The sequence below is a fragment of the Pristiophorus japonicus genome, chromosome 10 (assembly GCF_044704955.1).
Source record: "Pristiophorus japonicus isolate sPriJap1 chromosome 10, sPriJap1.hap1, whole genome shotgun sequence".
Lineage (NCBI taxonomy): Eukaryota > Metazoa > Chordata > Chondrichthyes > Pristiophoridae > Pristiophorus > Pristiophorus japonicus.
In genome coordinates, this window is record NC_091986.1 from 48,277,086 (window position 1) to 48,295,520 (window position 18,435).

Consider the following 18,435-nt stretch of genomic DNA (forward strand, 5'->3'; position numbering starts at 1 on the left):
GAATATAGGCCCAGTCGATCCAGTCTCTCTTCGTATGTCAGTCCTGCCATCCCGGGAATCAGTCTGGTGAACCTTCGCTGCACTCCCTCAATAGCAAGAACGTCCTTCCTCAGATTAGGAGACCAAAACTGAACACAATATTCCAGGTGGGGCCTCACCAAGGCCCTGTACAACTGCAGTAAGACTTCCCTGCTCCTATACTCAAATCCCCTTGCTATGAAGGCCAACATATCATTTGCCTTCTTCACAGCCTGCTGTACCTGCATACCAACTTTCAATGACTGATGAATCATGACACCCAGGTCTCGTTGCACCTCCCCTTTTCCTAATCTGCTGCCATTCAGATAATATTCTGTCTTCGTGTTTTTGCCCCCAAAGTAGATAACCTCACATTTATCCACATTATACTGCATCTGCCATGTATTCGCCCACTCGCCTAACCTGTCCAAATCACCCTATAGCCTCTTAACGTCCTCCTCACAGCTCACACCGCCACCCAGTTTAGTGTCATCTGCAAACTTGGAGATATTACACTCAATTCCATCATCCAAATCATTAATATATATTGTAAAGAGCTGGGGTCCCAGCATTGAGCCCTGCGGCACTCCATTAGTCACTGCCTGCCATTCTGAAAAGGACCCGTTTATCCCGACTCTCTGCATTCTGTCTGGCAATCAGTTCTCTATCCACGTCAGTATATTACCCCCAATACCATGTGCTTTGATTTTGCACACCAATCTCTTGTGTGGGACCTTGTCAAAAAGCCTTGTGAAAGTCCAAATACACCACATCCACTGGTTCTCCCTTGTCCACTCTACTAGTTACATCCTCAAAAATTGATTAGGCCCTGGTGAGAGCGTTTGAGTATAGGAGCAGGAAGGTCTTACTACAGTTGTACAGGGCCTTGCTGAGGCCATACCGTGAATATTGTGTACAGTTTTGGTCTCCTAATGTGAGGTAGGACATTCTTGCTATTGAGGTAGTGCAGCGAAGGATCACAAGACTGATTCTTCATATGTCAGTCCTGTCTTCCCGGGAAAGACTCGATCGACTAGGCTTATATTCAATGGAATTTAGAAGAATGAGAGGGGATCTCATAGAAACATATAAAATTCTGACGGGACTGGACAGGTTAGATGCAGGAAGAATGTTCCCGATGTTGGGGAAGTCCAGAACCAGGGATCACAGTCTAAGGATAAGGGGTAAACCATTTAGGACCGAGATCAGGAGAAACTTTTTCACTCAGAGAATTGTGAACCTGTGGAATTCTCTACCACAGAAAGTTGTTGAGGCCAGTTCGTTAGATATATTCAAAAGGGAGTTAGATGTGGCCCTTTAGGCTAAAGGGATATGGAGAGAAGGCAGGAATGGGGTACTGAAGTGCATGATCAGCCATGATCATATTGAATGGTGGTGCAGGCTCGAAGGGCCAAATGGCCTATTCCTGCACCTATTTTCTATGTTTCTATGTTTCGTTGCACTCCTTCAATAGCACGAATGTCCTTCCTCAGATTAGGAGACCAAAGATGTACACAATATTTAAGGTGTGGCCTCACCAAGGTCCTTTACAACTGCAGTAAGATTTCCCTGTTCCTATACTCAATTTCTCTCGCTATGAAGGCCAACATGCCATTTGCCGCCTTCTGTACATGCATGCCAACTTTCAATGACTGATGTACCATGACACCCAGGTCTCGTTGCACCTTCCCTTTTCCTAATCTGTCACCATTGAGATAATATTCTGCCTTCCTGTTTTTGCCACCAAATTGGATAACCTCACGTTTATCTGTGCCCTGCCCTGGTCTGATACAATCGAGTGACTTGCTCAGCCAAATCAGAGGGCAGTTAAGAGTCAATCACATTGGTATGGGACTGGAGTCACATATAGGCCCCAGACCAGGTAAGGATGGCAGGTTTCCTTCCCTTGAGGACATTAATGAACCGGTTGGGTTTTTAAACGACAATCCGACAGCTTCATGGACATTTGTAATGACATCAGCTTTTTATTTCAACTGAAGTCAAATTCTCAAACTGCCCTGGTGGGATTTGAACTCACGTTCTCTGGATTATCAATCTAAGCAGCTCGATTACTACTCCAGTAACATAACCAGTACACTGCCGTAGCCTGCCAGATAGCAAAGAATAAAAGCTGCTGTGTACAGCCAGGGTATGTGAAGGGCTGATTTTCTGAGTGTGGGTGCTGAAGCACCGAGTCTGGAGCCCACGCTCAGAAAGACCACCCTTTAGAGGACCATGGACTTCTTTGACTACTTTCTCCCGTGTCACTTCACATCTATCATCGAAAACCCTCACAGTTTTTTTATTTCCTGACCGACTTTACTTCCTTGGTGACTGTTAAGATTTAAGTTGCTAACCATTCCAACTAGTATTTGTGGTTTTCCATTTAGGTTTATGATCAAGAGAGCGCAGGGAAGAAATCGTTTCGGCATCAAGAATTTTAAGAAGCGATGGTTCCGCCTCACCAACCATGAGTTCACCTATCACAAGCACAAAGGTGAAAGGTCACTCAATCTTTGCCTCCTAAATAATTCTTACCGTTTCCCTTTTCAGACTAAGAGAGTAATGTCACGCGAATATAGGAACAGGAGGAGGCCATTCAGCCCCTCGAGCCTGCTCCGCCATTCAGTGAGAACATGGCTAATCTGCAGGCTTTGCTGGGTCAACTGGGCTGGGTGTGCCTAGGTTGATGCCAGGTGATCTGTCTGGTTTTATTCTTCTTTGTAGCCGTTTGTTACAACTGAGTGGTTTGCTCAGCCACTTCAGAAGACAGTTAAGAGTCAACCACATTGCTGTGCGTCTGGAGTCACATATAGGCCAGACCAGGTAAGGACGGCAGATTTCCTTCCCTAAAGGACGTTTGTGAACCAGATGAGTTTTTACGACAATCTGATCGTTTTTTTTAATTCCAGATTTATTTAATGAACTGACTTTAAATTCCCCAGCTGCAGTGGTGGGATTTGAAGTCATGGCTCCAGATTACTAGCCCAGTAACATAACCACTATGCTGCAGTCAATCAACATTGGCAGTCCCTCGAATCGAAAAGTTCACAGGTGTTTCAATGAAGGATCTAAAATTCCAGGTCCCGAACTAAACCTTGAAGGGTGGAAGATGCCTGTGCGTGGATTTTTTTAACGTGTAGTGGCCGTTGCACACCTGCCACCACACGGGCTTGACAGAGCTAGGTCTTGGTCCAGTGGCAAGGATTAACCAAGACGACCGGAGACCAGCTCTGCTGCACGGACCTAGTGTGCACACATATTGCAGTGTGGGCTGGCCTGTGCTGCCCCTGGGCCCTCGTCTCTCCTGAGCCCTGATCACATCGCTCTGCAATCACTTGCCGCTCCTGCGCCCCGACCTCGCTGCCCCTGCTGTACCTGCACACGCTCCAATCACCGACCTGGACCTTGATGACGTCCCTCTTCACTGCTCTCCTGCTCCAGCCCGTGCTGCTCCCTGGAGTGGTATGCCACTACACTGTTCCTTCCGCTCCCCGGCCTGCTCCGATGGTGCTCGCAGACCGGGGGCCGCTCAGCCTGCTGGGCCAAGCCTCCACGCTGCTCCCTTTGCTATAGTACCCCTTGCTATAGTATCCCTTCACCTGCAAACTGCTAATCCCTTGTTTCCTGTGATCTTTCAACATGCCTTCCCACTGTGCGATGGAATTCATCCCATTACCGATAAAGATTGCTTTGTATTGTCAACCCCCCCCCCCCCACTCCCCCCTTGCAGGCACCTCCTCCACTGCGACTGTTTGCCACCGTTTCCCCTATCTTCCATGACTTACCGACATCCGGAGTAGAAAGATCTTTAAAATTCTGAAGGGATTTGATAGGGTAGACATAGAGAGGATGTTTCCACTTGTGGGGAAGTCCAAAACTAGGGGCCATCAATATAAGATAGTCAATAATAAATCCAATGGGGAATTCAGGAGAAACTTCTTAACCCAGAGAGTGATGCGACGGTGGAACTCGCTATCACAGGCAATGGTTGAGGCGAATATCATAGATGCATTTAAGGGGAAGGTGGATAAATACATGAGGGAGAAAGGAATAGAAGGATATGCTGATAGGGTGCGATGAAGAGGGGTGGGAGGAGGCTCGTGTGGAGCATAAACACCGGCATGGACCAGTTGGGCCGAATGACCTGTTTCTGTGCTGTACATTCTGAGTAATTCCATGTAGGTTTGTTCAGTTGGACTGTGATTTAATGAATGAATCTAACCAGAAGGGTTCAGACGAGGAGTGAGTGCCCTGAGATGAGGTACATTTTATATTCAGTCTGCAAGGACCAGATTTAATACCTTTTTTTCCTGATTTATTTTTAGCTGACCACCCATTGTACAATATTCCAATTGAAAATATTCTAGCAGTTGAAAAACTGGAGGAAGAATCTTTCAAAATGAAAAATGTGAGTAGAATTTGAAGTGTTGTTCAGACTGTGGTTTTTCAAAATACAAATACAAAGGCTTGAAAAATAGAAGATTGGGGTGATATGATAGGTGTTTAAATTATGATGTGACGGGGCAGATAAAAGCAGACTGTTTCCAGTAGTTGAGTGTCTGAGAATGAGGAGCCAGAGATACACCCACAACATACAGCGCCTTTAACATAGAAAAACGTCCCAAGACGCTTCACAGGAGTGTAATCTGACAAAAATTGACACCGAGCCACAGAAGGAGATATTAGGGCAGCTGACCAAAAGCTTGGTCAAAGAGGTATGTTTTAAGGAGCGTCATAAAGGAGGAGAGAGAGAGAGTGTCATAAGGAGGGAATTCCAGAGCTTAGGGCCCAGGCAGCTGAAGGCATGGCCGCCAATGGTGGAACAATTATAATCAGGGATATGGAAGAAGCCAGAATTGGAGGAGCGCAGATATAAGAACATAAGAAATAAGAGCAGGAGTAGGCCATACAGTGCCTCGAGCCTGCTCTGCCATTCAATAAGATCCTGACTGATCTGATCATGGACTCAGCTCCACTTCCCTGCCCACTCCCCATAACCCGTTATCGTTTAAGAAACTGTCTATTTCTGTCTTAAATTTATTCAATGTCCCAGCTTCCACAGCTCTCTGAGGCAGTGAATTCCCCGGGTTTACAACCCTCCTGAGAGAAGAAATTCCTCCTCATCTCAGTTTTAAATGAGAGGCCCCTTATTCTAAGATTATGCACCCCTCCAGGGTGAAAAACGGAGCACAGAAGACTTCCCAATATTTAATTTGAGGAAATTGCGGCACATCCAGGAATAGAGATTGTGCCTGTCCTGCAGAACGTACAGTCCTAATCACGGCTCAAACATATTGAACCAGTTGAGTTTCAGGAAATGGTGAAATGTATAATTGTGCACCAATGCTGTTGGGCTCTCGTTTAATGCAGAGTTTGAGCTAATTATTTGCTGCTTTACTTCAATTTAGATGTTTCAAGTCATTCAGCCAGAAAGAGCGCTGTACATACAAGCCAACAACTGTGTCGAGGCAAAAGACTGGATTGACATCTTGACGAAAGTTAGCCAGTGCAACAAGAAGCGATTGACCATGTACCATCCCTCAGCCTACCTCAACGGGCACTGGCTCTGCTGCAAGACCAGCGCAGACTGCGCACCAGGCTGTACCCCTTGCACTGGGTAAGAGCGACTGAGCGCTTCCTCCTTTCCATTCGACACTTTGCGTTTATGTGAAGCGGTTTGTAATGAACGGTTTCATAAAGCGCAGGAGCATAGAAAGTGCTCCCACGGGTAAGTGATGAGGTGCACCCCAGCAATTTGCTTGTGTCTTATTTGCAAATAATCGGAGAATTTTACAGCACAGGAGGCAGCCATTTAGCCCATCATGCCTGTGCCGGCTCTCTGAAAGAGCTCTCCAATTAGACCCACTCCCCTGCCTCACATTAAGACCCTTGTAAGTTTTTTTTTAAAAGGTATATACGCAGCCACTTTCCTTTTAAAAGATGTTCTGCACACTGCCTCCTTCACTGTTTCTGGTTGGGCTTTCCGTATCCCAACAACCCGCTGCATAAAAAATAAGTTCTGCCAACCTGTCCCTTTGTTATTTTGGTGTTGATCTGAAATTTATATCCACTAGTTACTGACTCACTGACCAATGTAACTAGGTTTTCCAATTTACTTTATCAAAATGCCTCCATCAAATCTCTAAACCTCTCTCTGCTCTAATAGAAGGAGCTCTACATTCTCCAGTCTAAGAACACTGACAATTTTCTAGTGGCTACAGTTATCAGTGGAAAATTGGGAGAGCCAATCTCCATGTTTCTTTTAAAAGCCAGCATTTATTGCCCATCCCTAATTGGCCTCGAGAAGGTGGCGATGAGCCGCCTTCTTGAACCGCTGCAGTCCGTGTGGTGAAGGTACTTCCACAATGCTGTTGGGGAGGGAGTTCCAGGATTTTGACCCAGCGACGATGAAGGAACGGCGATATATTTCCCAGTCAGGATGGTGTGTGTCTTGGAGGGGAACATGGAGGTGATGGTGTTCCCATGCACCTGCTGCTCTTGTACTTCTCGGCGGTAGAGACCGCTGGTTTGGGATGTGCTGTTGAAGAAGCCTTGAAATGGTCCACACTGCAGCCACGGTGCACCGGTAGTGGAGGGAGTGGGTGCTTGAATCGCCATTCCAACAACTTGTGGAGCAAAGCTCTGCTATAACACTATGCGTATTACCATTGTGCCACTGGTAACATAAACATAAGAATATAAGAAATAGGAGCAGGAGTAGGCCATTTGACCCCTCGAGCCTGCTCTGCCATTCAATAAGATCATGGCTGATCTGATACTGGCTTCAACTTCACTTCCCTGCCCGCTCCCCATAACCCTCGACTCCCTTAGCATTCAAAAATCTGTCTATCACCAGCTTAAATATATTCAATGACACAGCCTCCAAAGCTCTCTGGGGTAAATTCCAAAGATTCACAACCCTCTGAGAGAAGAAATTCCTCCTCATTTCCGTTTTAAATGGGTGGCCCCTAATTCTGAAACTATGCCCCCTAGTTCTAGATTCCCCCATGAGTAGAAACATCCTCTCTGCATCTACCCTATCAAGCCCCCTCAGAATCTTAAACGTTTCAATAAGATCACCTCTCATTCTTCTAAACTCTAATGAGTATAGACCAAACCTGGTAAACCCTGCACTTACTCAGTTACTGTCTTGCGCTGTGACTCTGTGTGCAGTGTGCATGTCATTCTACAGGTGACACACGATTAGTGGCAGTGTGATGATTTAAATTTCATATTTGCTCTTTCTGGTTCTGTGCAGTGGGCTGCCAGCTAACATCCAGCTAGATGTAGATGGTGACAGGGAAACCGAGCACATCTATTCACTTTACAACACCTACAGGACCAAGTTAGAGAAGATGCAAGGTGAAGTATATAAAGACTCTTATGATAAAGTTATGGCTTCTGGCAACACTAGTGCAAGAGGTGTCGGAAATGGCGGAAGATGATCTGTTGAATGTGAAGGCTGGTGGGGTGAGGACTGGGAGTGGTTCTGGAATGGAGGGGAATTTTATTACTCATTTTCGGGCTGTAGGTGTCGCTACCCCTAGTAATTCTAACTTAGGGACCAGTTAATGGTCAACCACATGGGTGTGGGACTGGAGTCACATATAGGCCCAGACCGGATAAGGACGACAGGTTTCCTTCCCTAAAGAACATTAGTGAACCAGATGGGTTTTTACGACAATCCAACAGTTCCACGGTCATTTTTACCAGCTTTTTATTTACAGATTTTTAAACATTTAAAATTCGAAAGCTGCCATGGTGGGATTTGAACTCAGTAGATTGGTCCAGTAACATAACCACTATGTTACCGTAGGTGCATATTGTAGAAATATAGAAAGCAATCTTGCATTGAACTGAATTATATTCTCAGGATGTCCCAAAGTGCTTCACAACCAATGAGTGATTAACAGCGAACTGTTTAAATATAAGGGATTGTTAAACCTTGGTTGGCCCACACTTGGAGCACTGTACACAGTTCCGGTCTCCATATACCTTGGTTAGCCCACACTTGGAGCACTGTACACAGTTCCGGTCTCCATATACCTTGGTTAGCCCACACTTGGAGCACTGTGCATAGTTCTGGTCTCCATATACCTTGGTTGGCCCACACTTGGAGCACTGTACACAGTTCCGGTCTCCATATACCTTGGTTAGCCCACACTTGGAGCACTGTGCACAGTTTTATTTTCCATATTATAAAAAGGATACAGAAGCACTGGAAAAGGTGCTAAAAAAACTTCCAAGGATGATGCCAGAATTGAGAGGTTTAACCTATCAGGAAAGATTGAGCAGGCAGGAGCTCGTTTCTCTACAGAAGAGAAGGCTGAGGGGTGATCTGATCAAGGCCTTTAAATTATGAAAGGGTGCGAAAGGGTAGACGTAGAGAAGATGTTTCCACATGTGGGGAAGAGCATAACGAGAGGCCATCATTATAAGATGGTCACCAATAAATCCAATAGGGAATTCAGGAGAAACTTCTTTACCCAGAGACTGGTGAGAATGTGGAACTCACTACCACAGGGAGTAGTAGTGCTGAATAGTATCGATGCATTTAAGGGGAAGCGAGATAAACACATGAGGGAGAAAGGAATAGAAGGATATGCTGATAGGGTGCGATGAAGTAGGGTGGGAGGATGCTCATGTGAAGCATAAACACCGGCACGGACCAGTTAGACCGAATGACCTGTTTCTGTGCTGTACGTTCGATGTAATGTAATTCTGTGTAAAGGGATGATTTCCTGGCATTGCACTACAGCTGGGGAGCAAACTACTTTTATCAGCTTTGAAAAAACATTTTCTCTCTGACTTTTTTCTGGGTCCCTGTTCCCGCCACACTCTGATACCCAGCACAGGCTCTGCGCGTGTGAAGCTGCACAGCGAGCACAAGCAAGCTGTTGGACTATTAGTGACAACATCCCTTTCTTACCTGATATCTGTGTATACTAACTTACAAGCAGGGAGCCCAGGTTGATCATCTTGTCCCAGCGGCCATGTCCCAATTGTTGCTCCGACTCTTATCAGCTAACTCAGCCCAGACTTGGAACGCACTTAAGATTTAGTGGTCCATATAACTTAGTACTAGTGTAGGAGCTGCCTTAACTACTAGGTTGTCAGTTAACTTTTCCTCTTAAGTTTAGCCGTCACCTCTGCGCTCCTCTAATTCTGGCCTCTTGCGCAACTTCGATTTTAATCGCTCCACTCATTGGCGGCCGTGCCTTCAGCTGCTTGGACCCAAAGCTCTAGAATTCCCTCCTAAACCTCTCCACCTCTTTCTCCTCCTTTAAGACGCTCCCTAAAACCAACCTCTTTGACCAAGCTTTTGGTCACCTGTCCTTGTATCACCTTGTGTGGCTCATAGTCATATTCTGTCTGATAATCGCTCCTGTGAAACGCCTTGGGATGGGAGGTTTTACTACGTTAAAGGCGCCGTATAAATGCAAGTTGTTGTTGTATACTACTGTTCTATTTCTCAAAATAATCACCTCCATTTTACTCTTGTTACCAGAGGCATGTGGCAGCAAGTCTGTGTACGATGGCCCAGAGCAGGAGGAATATTCAACCTTCGTCATCGATGACCCTCAGAAGACATATAAAGTACTAAAACAGATAATAGCTGCTGTCGAAACCTTGGTGATGGAGCACGCTCAGTACAAGAGGAATAAGTTCAAGAGGACGAAGTATGGTAGCCAGTAAGTGTCACATTTTGTGCAGAGTTTTCCTTCCTGCAATAATCCATTCCCTTAAAAATGTGTCAAATTGGGTATGTTTGCAGTCGTGCTGATGGGGTGAGATGAAGTAGGGTGGGAGGAGTTTTATGTGGAGCATAAATACCGGCATAGTTGGGCCGAATGGCCTGTTTCTGTGCTGTAAGATCTATGTAACATTCCTGCCCTTCACATTGCCACCACTGGATTGATCCGTTAATCACATGGGGACATCAATGGAAGCAAGAGTAGTCCCTTTCATTTTGGGGGTTACATATCAACCCCCTAAGACAGGAGGTTAAGTGGGCAAGATTCACTTCTATCCCCTCTCTGAACAGGCACACTTCCTGGGGGCCTGGGGGATTGGGAGGGGGAAGAGCAGGATGAATCATAAAATGATACAGCGCGGAAGGCCATTCGATCCATCGTGCCTGTGCCAGCTCTTTGAAAGTGCTCTCCAATTAGTCCCACTCCCCTGCTCTTTCCCCATAGCCTTATAATTTATTTCCATTGAAGTATTTATCCAATTATCTTTTGAAAGTTACTATTGAATCTGCTTCCACCGCCCTTTCAGGCAGCACATTCCAGATCACAACAACTCGCTGTGTCGCCTCTGGTTCTTTTGCCAATCACCTTAAATCTGTGTCCTCTGGTTACTGACCCTACTGCCACTGGAAACAATTTCTCCTTACTTACTCGATCAAGACCATTCAAGATTTTGAACACCTCCATCAAATCTCCTCTTAACCTTCTCTGCTCTAAGGAGAACAATACTAGCTTCTCCAGTCTATCCACATAACTGAAGTCCCTCATCCCTGATATCATCCTGGTAACTTTCCTCTGCACCCTCTCCAAGATCTTGACATCCTTCCTAAGGTGTGGTGCCCAGAATTGGTCACAATACTCCTGCTGAGGTCTAACCAGTGATTTGTAAAGGTTTAGCATGACCTTGTTTTTGTATTCAATGCTCCTAATCACAAAGCCAAGTATCCCATTCACTTTCTTCACTGCCTTATCAACGTGCCCTGCCACCTTCAAGGATTTGTGAATATGGACCCCCATTATTTCAAATGAGGAACAAGCTACTTTGAAGATAACTTAATGGTGTATTTTGATTTTTTTTTAAGGGAGCATCCAATTGGTGATAAGCCTCTTCAGTGTTATATAACTCAAAACTCAGGAGGTTCGACCAATTCCGTGTGACCAACTGCCTCAAGAAAGACCTGGGAAAGCCAAGAGTATTACTTTATACCTGAAGGTGCTGGATATTTAGTAGTCACAAACTGAAAATGAAGTTTAAAATGCAGAAGATAATTTGTATGATATGTACAGATTTTCAGCATTCAACTTACACACTTTCCGTATGATTTTAAACGATGTTTTCACAAACAGTTACAGTATGCACTTTAGTCATCTGATTGTAACGGATGACTAACTATTTGCCTTTAAGGCAGTGATTTTATACTTGCTTTGAGCAGTGATCAGTTCAATGATCATTGAAAGTGAACCAGTCTGCAAGCAACTCAAGTGTAAAGTTTGTTTTAAATCGCTGGGTCCAAACCGAGCTGAGTATTGTTGTAATGAAGCAATACAATCTCACCAGTTGCAGCCGCACAATGATAAACTCCGGGAGCCTCACTAGTCGGGGCGTGGGGCTCTATTCCTAATCTGTGTCACATCCACGGAGGGTCTGTGCCTCAGCAAAGCCCCGCAAATGTACCCTTTGGGTTTCGACTCGTTAATATCCGTAGTATTCACCCCACTCCCCACTCTCCCTGCAGGGTTATAGAAGACACCTAAGGCACAGCAGACTTTTTCGTATCGTACCGAAAACTACTCCCCATCTGTACTGGGTTGACGATTCTGCTGCTAGGATGAGCCCAGTATCGCCACCCTGCCTGGTCCATCTAGTTCGCTGGCGCTGTTCTCCGTTACAGCCGGTGACACCCTTGGACAGACTCCGATGTGCAGGTGTGGCGAGGGCACTGGGAGTCGCATTTCATTGATTGCATCATACAGGCAGAAACTCTTGTCTACAGTTGGCAAAAGAGTCCAATGTTTGTGCCATTTCTGTTGTATTGTGCATACAGCCTTAAAAAGCCCACGGATTTAATGGGATTGTGTATAGTGCCAACAGTGTGCACAGTAGTGGCACTGCGTGCCCATTGGTGGCACCATGTGCCCATTGGTGGCATTAATGTATAGCCTACCTGACACAGTACAATGACAGAAGCAGTACGTGTAATCTTGAATTGATGTATCCCGTGTCAGGGCACTGCGAAATGTAGTGTCATTTGTACACTGTGAAACAGGCAATTCGTTAGTGCCATTACCAAAGACGATTATAGAGTTAGGGCCCAGGCACTGTGCTGTGGAATATTTACTGACCCATGCTTCCTGCTTCAGTTTTAACAGAAAGAGGACTTAAATCTTCATTTGCAATCTCACGTTTTTATCTAAAGGGACGATAAATAGAACCACAATTGTAGGTAGATAGAATTCCTTTGCGCTGCAGGGAGTTGTACATTAGTATGTATCCGTTTTTAAAAGAAGCACTGTCTTAGTGATAGAATTGATGTTTCATATGTTGTAGAAAAATGTTGAATAAAATTGTACATTAATACATTGAACCATTAAAAGAGAAACGTACTGAAGTTAATTCCACAGTGAGTCTCCAATACACCTACTAGCTGAATGGACCTCCTGCTTGTAACTTAACAATGTACATAGGATACTAATGGAACACCTTGTATTTTTAACTGCCAAATTAAACCACACGTTTTTAACAACTGTGTGTTCTCGTCTTTAACACGACTGGGTGAAATGTTCACAGAGATTGAAAGGATAAATGGGAGTGTAAAAAGGGAAGTGCAGTAGCGAGGGCAAATCACAGAGTGTAAACCGTACTTCCAGAACAGGAATGTGATTCAAATGCAAATTCATCGGTAAGTAGTAGTGAATATCTTGAGTCCTTCCCCCTCCTCTTTAACTGAACTTTAAATTTGTGCAACTATAGTTAATTGGCAATTAAAGAAAGATTTATATCGTGACCTCAGGACATCCCAAAGCACTTTACAACAAATTAGGTACTTTTGAAGTGTAGTCACTTGTAATGAGAGTAAATTTGTGCACGGCAAGCTCCCACAAGCAGCAATGAGCCAAATGGCCAGAGAATTTGTTATTAGTGGTGTTGGTTGAGGGATAAATATTGGCCCCAAGACACTGGGGATAACTCCCCTGCTCTTCTTCAAAATAGTGCCATGGGATGTTTTTACATCTGCCTGAGAGAGCAGACGAGGCCTCGGTTTAACATCTCATCCAAAAGACAGCACTCCCTCAGTACTGCACTGGAAGTGTCAGCTTAGTTATTGTGCTCAAATCTCTGAAGTGGGACTTCTGACTCTGAGACGAGTGTGCTACCCACTGAGCCACAGTTAACAGGCAGCAGATAATCAATAGTCACTGGCTAGGTTATAATTAATCTGTGAGCAGTTGAAACAACCTTATTTGGTGTGGGTATAAAAAGATAGTAGTGAGCGCAATAGTTCGAATGAAGAGACACTGCAGAGTGAGTTGGTAAGGGAGTGAGGTGGGAACAGAGTGAGAACAGAACTTGATTAGAGTGGGAGTTAGGAGCGGAGGGGAAACGAAAGCAGAATAATTTAAGTGAAACTTAAGTAGATAATACAAGCTTACATCTTGGTGTGTGTGTAGAGTAGTTGATACTGGGACAGTGGGATTTCCCCTTTGTATTTTTTTTTTAAACACACATACAACTTCCACATGTATGTTTTGACACCCAGCTCTACATCTCCATCCCATCCATTGACTCAATAATCACCTCTGGGCTGTCAGACTGCCTGACGTCAGGTTGTGAATGAGTCAAAATTTTATCTGGCAGTACTTCGGGAGAACTGAGCCTGTCAGCTGCCATGTCGGTCAGCATGGACACAATGGGCCAAATGGCCTCCTTCTGTGCTGTAAATTTCTATGATTCTATGAAATGTTGCTGTCTTGATATTGATACTACCCCTCCTTGGCCACCTATTCACGTTACACCAGTCATAGGTACATGAGGAGGCCATTTTGCCCCTCAAGCCTCCACAGCTCTCTGGGGCAGAGAATTCTACAGATTTACAACCCTCAGAGAATAAATTTCTCCTCGTCTCAGTTTTAAATGGGTGGCCCCTTAGTCTGAGACTATGTCCCCTAGTTTTAGTTTCCCCTATGAGTGGAAATATCCTCTCTGCATCCATCTTGTGAAGCCCCCTCAAAATCTTATAAGTTTCAACAAGATCACCTCTCATTCTTCTGAACTCCAATGTGTATAGGCTCAACCTATCTTCATAAGTCGACCCCCTCATCTTCAGAATCAACCTAGTGAACCTCTGAACAGTCTCCAATGCAAGTATGATCTGTGATCTAACTCCATATACCATCCTTTGGTCCATATCCCTTTGGTTAACAATGTCATGTATGTATATTCTGTTTGTAGCCACCAGATGGCGTCATTGTTGGAGGCCACTGAGCAGCACGCACATGGTGCTGCTCAGGTATAAAAGGTCAGCCATTTTGAGAGTCAGGCACTTTGGGCCGAAATAAAGCAGAGCCAAGGTTGTACCTTGCTTAGTTAAACAGTACTCAGTTTGAACCTTTATTGCATACATAACAAACAAAATCTCAGATTAAATATTAACAATTGATCTAGCATCAATTGCAGTTTGCAGAAGAGAGCCCCAAACTTCTACTACCCTTTTGGCGATAGCGGCATTTTTGCGCAAAAATACACTTACAAATACCGCTATTTTATTAAAGGGATAAAACTGGCAACAAAATGTGCTCAATGGTAAAAATCAGCGTTGTGCAAGGATTCACGGTGGAAACCGCAGTCCTCACCAACCTTAGTCCGAGGCCGATTGCCACTAAAAAGCCAGGGCCTGGGAGGGGGGAAAACACACAAAACAAAATTGATTTTTTGCACAAAACATTTAGAAGACCCATAACTAAGTAATTGCTGCAAAAGAATTTAAAAAATAAAAACTTTAACTTACCTTTTTTTGTAGGTCTTCATACTTACCACTATTTCTGGGGTTGTAACACAGGCTTTTCAGGTGTTTTTTTTCACGCAGAATATGGCCAGTTTAAAGCAATGTCGCTTTGTTTGGCTTTGCGCGACAGCGGTCTGCTTTTCAGCGGTATTTCAAAACCACCAGTGCATAACTTTGGCCAATTTAGGTGGGCACCTTTTAATGTCAAAAAAAGTGAAATATCGCTGAAAAAACGGGTGCAAGGCTGGCCAATTTCTAACCCTTTGTGTGTAGAAGTGTTTCCTAATTTCACTCCTGAAGGTTCTGGCTCTAATTTTTAGACTATGCCCCGAGACATAGAATCCCCAACCAGAGGAAATAGTTTCTCTCTATCCACCCTATCTCTTACCCTTAATATCCTGAAAACTCTGATCAAATCACCCCTTTACCTTCTAAATTCGAGGGAAAACAACCCTAGTTTGTGTAATCTCTCTTTGTAATTTAACCCTTGAAGCCTAGGTGTCATTCTGGTAAACCTACGCTGCATTCCCTCCAAGGCCAATATATCCTTCCTACGGCATGGTACCCAGAACTGCTCACAGTATTCCAGGTGTGGTCTAACCAGGGCTTTCCCTGTGTGGTAACCGTCGTGCAACGATCACCCCACGTTAAAAGAAATCACGCACAGGCATCTTCCACTCTTAACATGAAGTTCGGGACCTGGAACGTCAGGACCCTCATGGACAACCCCAACCAAGAACTCATGCTAAGAGTGGAAGCAAGTCTTCCTCGATTCCGAGGGACTGCCTTGATGATGATAACCAGGGCTTTGTGCAGCTGAAGTCCATACAAATCCTATTCATCATCAGGACCCTTACTTCCACCTCTATAACATCACCTGTCTCCGCCCTTACCTCACCTCCATAGCAGCTGAAACACTTATCTGCGTTTTGTCACCTTTAGATTTCATTTCTGCAATGTGCTCCCTGGCACCCTCCATTAACTCCATCTAACTCAAACGTCAGCTGCTCGTATTCTGACCCGTTCACCCATCATCGGTATTCTCATTGGCCATCAGTGGCTGCTAGACCCTCAAGGCACTGAGTTCAAACTCCTCGCCCACTTCTTCAACTTCCTCCGCATCCTCACCCTACCTCCCTACTTCTGCAACCTACTCCAGCCTTGCACCTTCGCCTGTGCCCTTCAATCCTCTCCTGCGCCCTTTTGTGCATCGTCCCTCCCTTCATCCCATCATTGGTGGCAAAGTCATCAACTGCAGCAGTCTTCCACTCTGGAATACCCACGCTAAAATCCCTCCACCTGTCCACTGCTCTGTCTCCTTTCCAAAACCTTCTTGAAAGCCATTATTCTCACACCGTGGCTTGGTGCCCACTCGTCAGTTCACGCTCCCTCTCCTTGTTTCCTATGTTAAAGACGGTATATAAGTGCAAGTTGCTTTGGAAGAGGAGCGATCGAGGAACAGGTCAGGATGAACCAGAGGCAGTACTCCCACCTGGAGGTACCCTCCCACCAACCTGGCAATGAACAGAGAAAAAAAGGCCAAGGTCCATCTAGTTCGACGTAGAATCACAGAATGATATAGCATAGGAGGCAATTTCGGCTGTGCTTTCATTGAATTTTACAGCACAGAAAGAGGCCATTTGGTCCATCATGCCTCTTTGAAAGAGCTATTCGATTAATCCCACTCCTCTGCCCTTTTCCCATAGCCCTGCAAATTTTTCCCCTTGAAGTAGTTATCTCTTTCTCCCATCTTGGTAGTTGCACGATTCAACAATAATGGAGTTGTTGACCAATCACTGCAATCGACCTCGATCAATGAATCTAGAACAGACCCAGACATGAGGTGAGGAAAACTCCCAGTGGTGGAGAGCTTTGGGATTGTTTGGGTCTTTCATTCTAGATTTATTTTTCTGTGTTGAAATCCCTCCAACAACGATTCCCTCCAAAGACCTTTCAGCTGCCCATGTCTTGAGTTCCATTTCTGCCAACAGCTATCACTGTACGTGGGACTTCCTTCAATTAAGATAATTATCAAAAGAACCAGATGGGAGACAAGGATAAATTTTTTTTACACAATAAAGCAGGTTTTAAGCAGTGTCTTAAAGGAGGAGAATGCGATGGAGAGACAAAGTGGTTTCATAAGGAAATTCCAGAGCTTACGGCCAAGAATGCTGAAAGCACAGCTGCCAATGGTGGAGTGAAAGCAGTCAGGGAAGCAGCAGTAGCCAGTCGGAGGCACACAGAGATCGTGGAGGATTGTAGGGCTGGAGGAGGTTACAGAGATAGGGAGGGTTGTAGGGCTGGAGGAGGTTACAGAGATAGGGAGGGTTGTAGGGCTGGAGGAGGTTACAGAGATAGGGAGGGTTGTAGGGCTGGAGGAGGTTACAGAGATAGGGAGGGTTGTAGGACTGGAGGAGGTTAAAGAGATAGGGAGAGTTGTAGGGCTGGAGGAGGTTACAGAGATAGGGAGGGTTGTAGGGCTGGAGGAGGTTACAGAGATAGGGAGGGTTGTAGGGCTGGAGGAGGTGGCAGAAATAGGGAGGGATATAGGGGGCTGGAGGAGGTTAGAAATAGAGAGAGGTGTAAGAACTGGAGGAGATTACAGAGATAGGTAGGGCTGGAGGAGGTTACAGAGATAGGGAGGGTTGTAGGACAGGAGGAGGTTACACAGATAGGGAGGGTTGTAGGACTGGAGGAGGTTACACAGATAGGGAGGGTTATAGGGCTGGAGGAGGTTACAGAGATAGGGAGGGTTGTGGGGCTGGAGGAGGTTATAGAGCTAGGGAAGGTTGTGAGGCTGGAGGAGGTTACAGAGATAGGGAGAGTTGTAGGACAGGAGGAGGTTACGGAGATAGCGAAGGTTGTAGGACTGAGGGAGATTACAGAGATAGGGAGAGTTGTAGGACTGGGGGAAATTACACAGATAGGGAGGGTTGTAGGACTGGAGGAGGTTACACAGATAGGGAGGGGGCAAGGCCATGCAAGGATTTGAAAATGAGGATAAGAATTTTAAAATCCAGACGTTGCCGGACCTGGAGCCAATGTAGGTCAGTGAACACAAGGGGTGATGGGTGAGCAGGACTTAGTGCGAGTTCATCATAGGTGGTCCGTCGTATCGAGGATGACTTGCTTCCACGCCAAAAAGGAATGAGTTCATAGGTATTTCAATGAAGGACCTAATATTCCAGGTCCCAAACTACATGCTGAAGGATGGAAGACGCCTGTGCGTGGGTTTTTTTAATGTGTGGTGATCGTTGCACACCAGCCACCACACGGGCTTGACAGAGCTAGGTCTTAGTCCAGTGGCAAGGATTACCCAAGATGAGTGGAGACCAGCTCTGCTGCACGGACCTAGTGCGTACACATATCGCAGTGTGGGCTGACCCATGCTGCCCCTGGGCCCTCGCCTATTCTGGGCCCTAAACTGGTATGAGTTAGGACACAGGTAGCAGACCTTTGAATGAATTCAAGTTTATGGACGGTGGAAGATGGGAGTCCACTCAAGAGAGTATTGGAATAGTTGAATTTGGAGGCAACAAAGGCACAGATGAGGGTTTCAGCAGCAGATGCACTGAGGCAGGGGCAGTGTTGGGCGACACTATGGAAGAAGTAGGCAGTTTTGGTGATGGAGCAGATATGTGGTTGGAAGCTCAGCTCAG

At 45.4% G+C, this 18,435-nt stretch overlaps 1 protein-coding gene across 5 annotated transcripts in view; it reads left to right on the forward strand.

The window, feature by feature from the left end:
* Positions 1 to 12,500, forward strand: part of rasa3 (RAS p21 protein activator 3) — a 264,967-nt gene extending 252,467 nt beyond the window's left edge. For all 5 annotated transcript variants that reach the window (XM_070891793.1, XM_070891796.1, XM_070891795.1 and 2 more), the window contains 6 exons: positions 2,409 to 2,515; positions 4,347 to 4,429; positions 5,430 to 5,638; positions 7,280 to 7,383; positions 9,530 to 9,713; positions 10,856 to 12,500. In XM_070891793.1, the coding sequence (XP_070747894.1) occupies positions 2,409 to 2,515; positions 4,347 to 4,429; positions 5,430 to 5,638; positions 7,280 to 7,383; positions 9,530 to 9,713; positions 10,856 to 10,931 (763 nt within the window). In that variant the 3' untranslated portion in view covers positions 10,932 to 12,500. The remainder of the gene's footprint in view (positions 1 to 2,408; positions 2,516 to 4,346; positions 4,430 to 5,429; positions 5,639 to 7,279; positions 7,384 to 9,529; positions 9,714 to 10,855) is intronic.
* Positions 12,501 to 18,435: the final 5,935 nt, after the last annotated feature.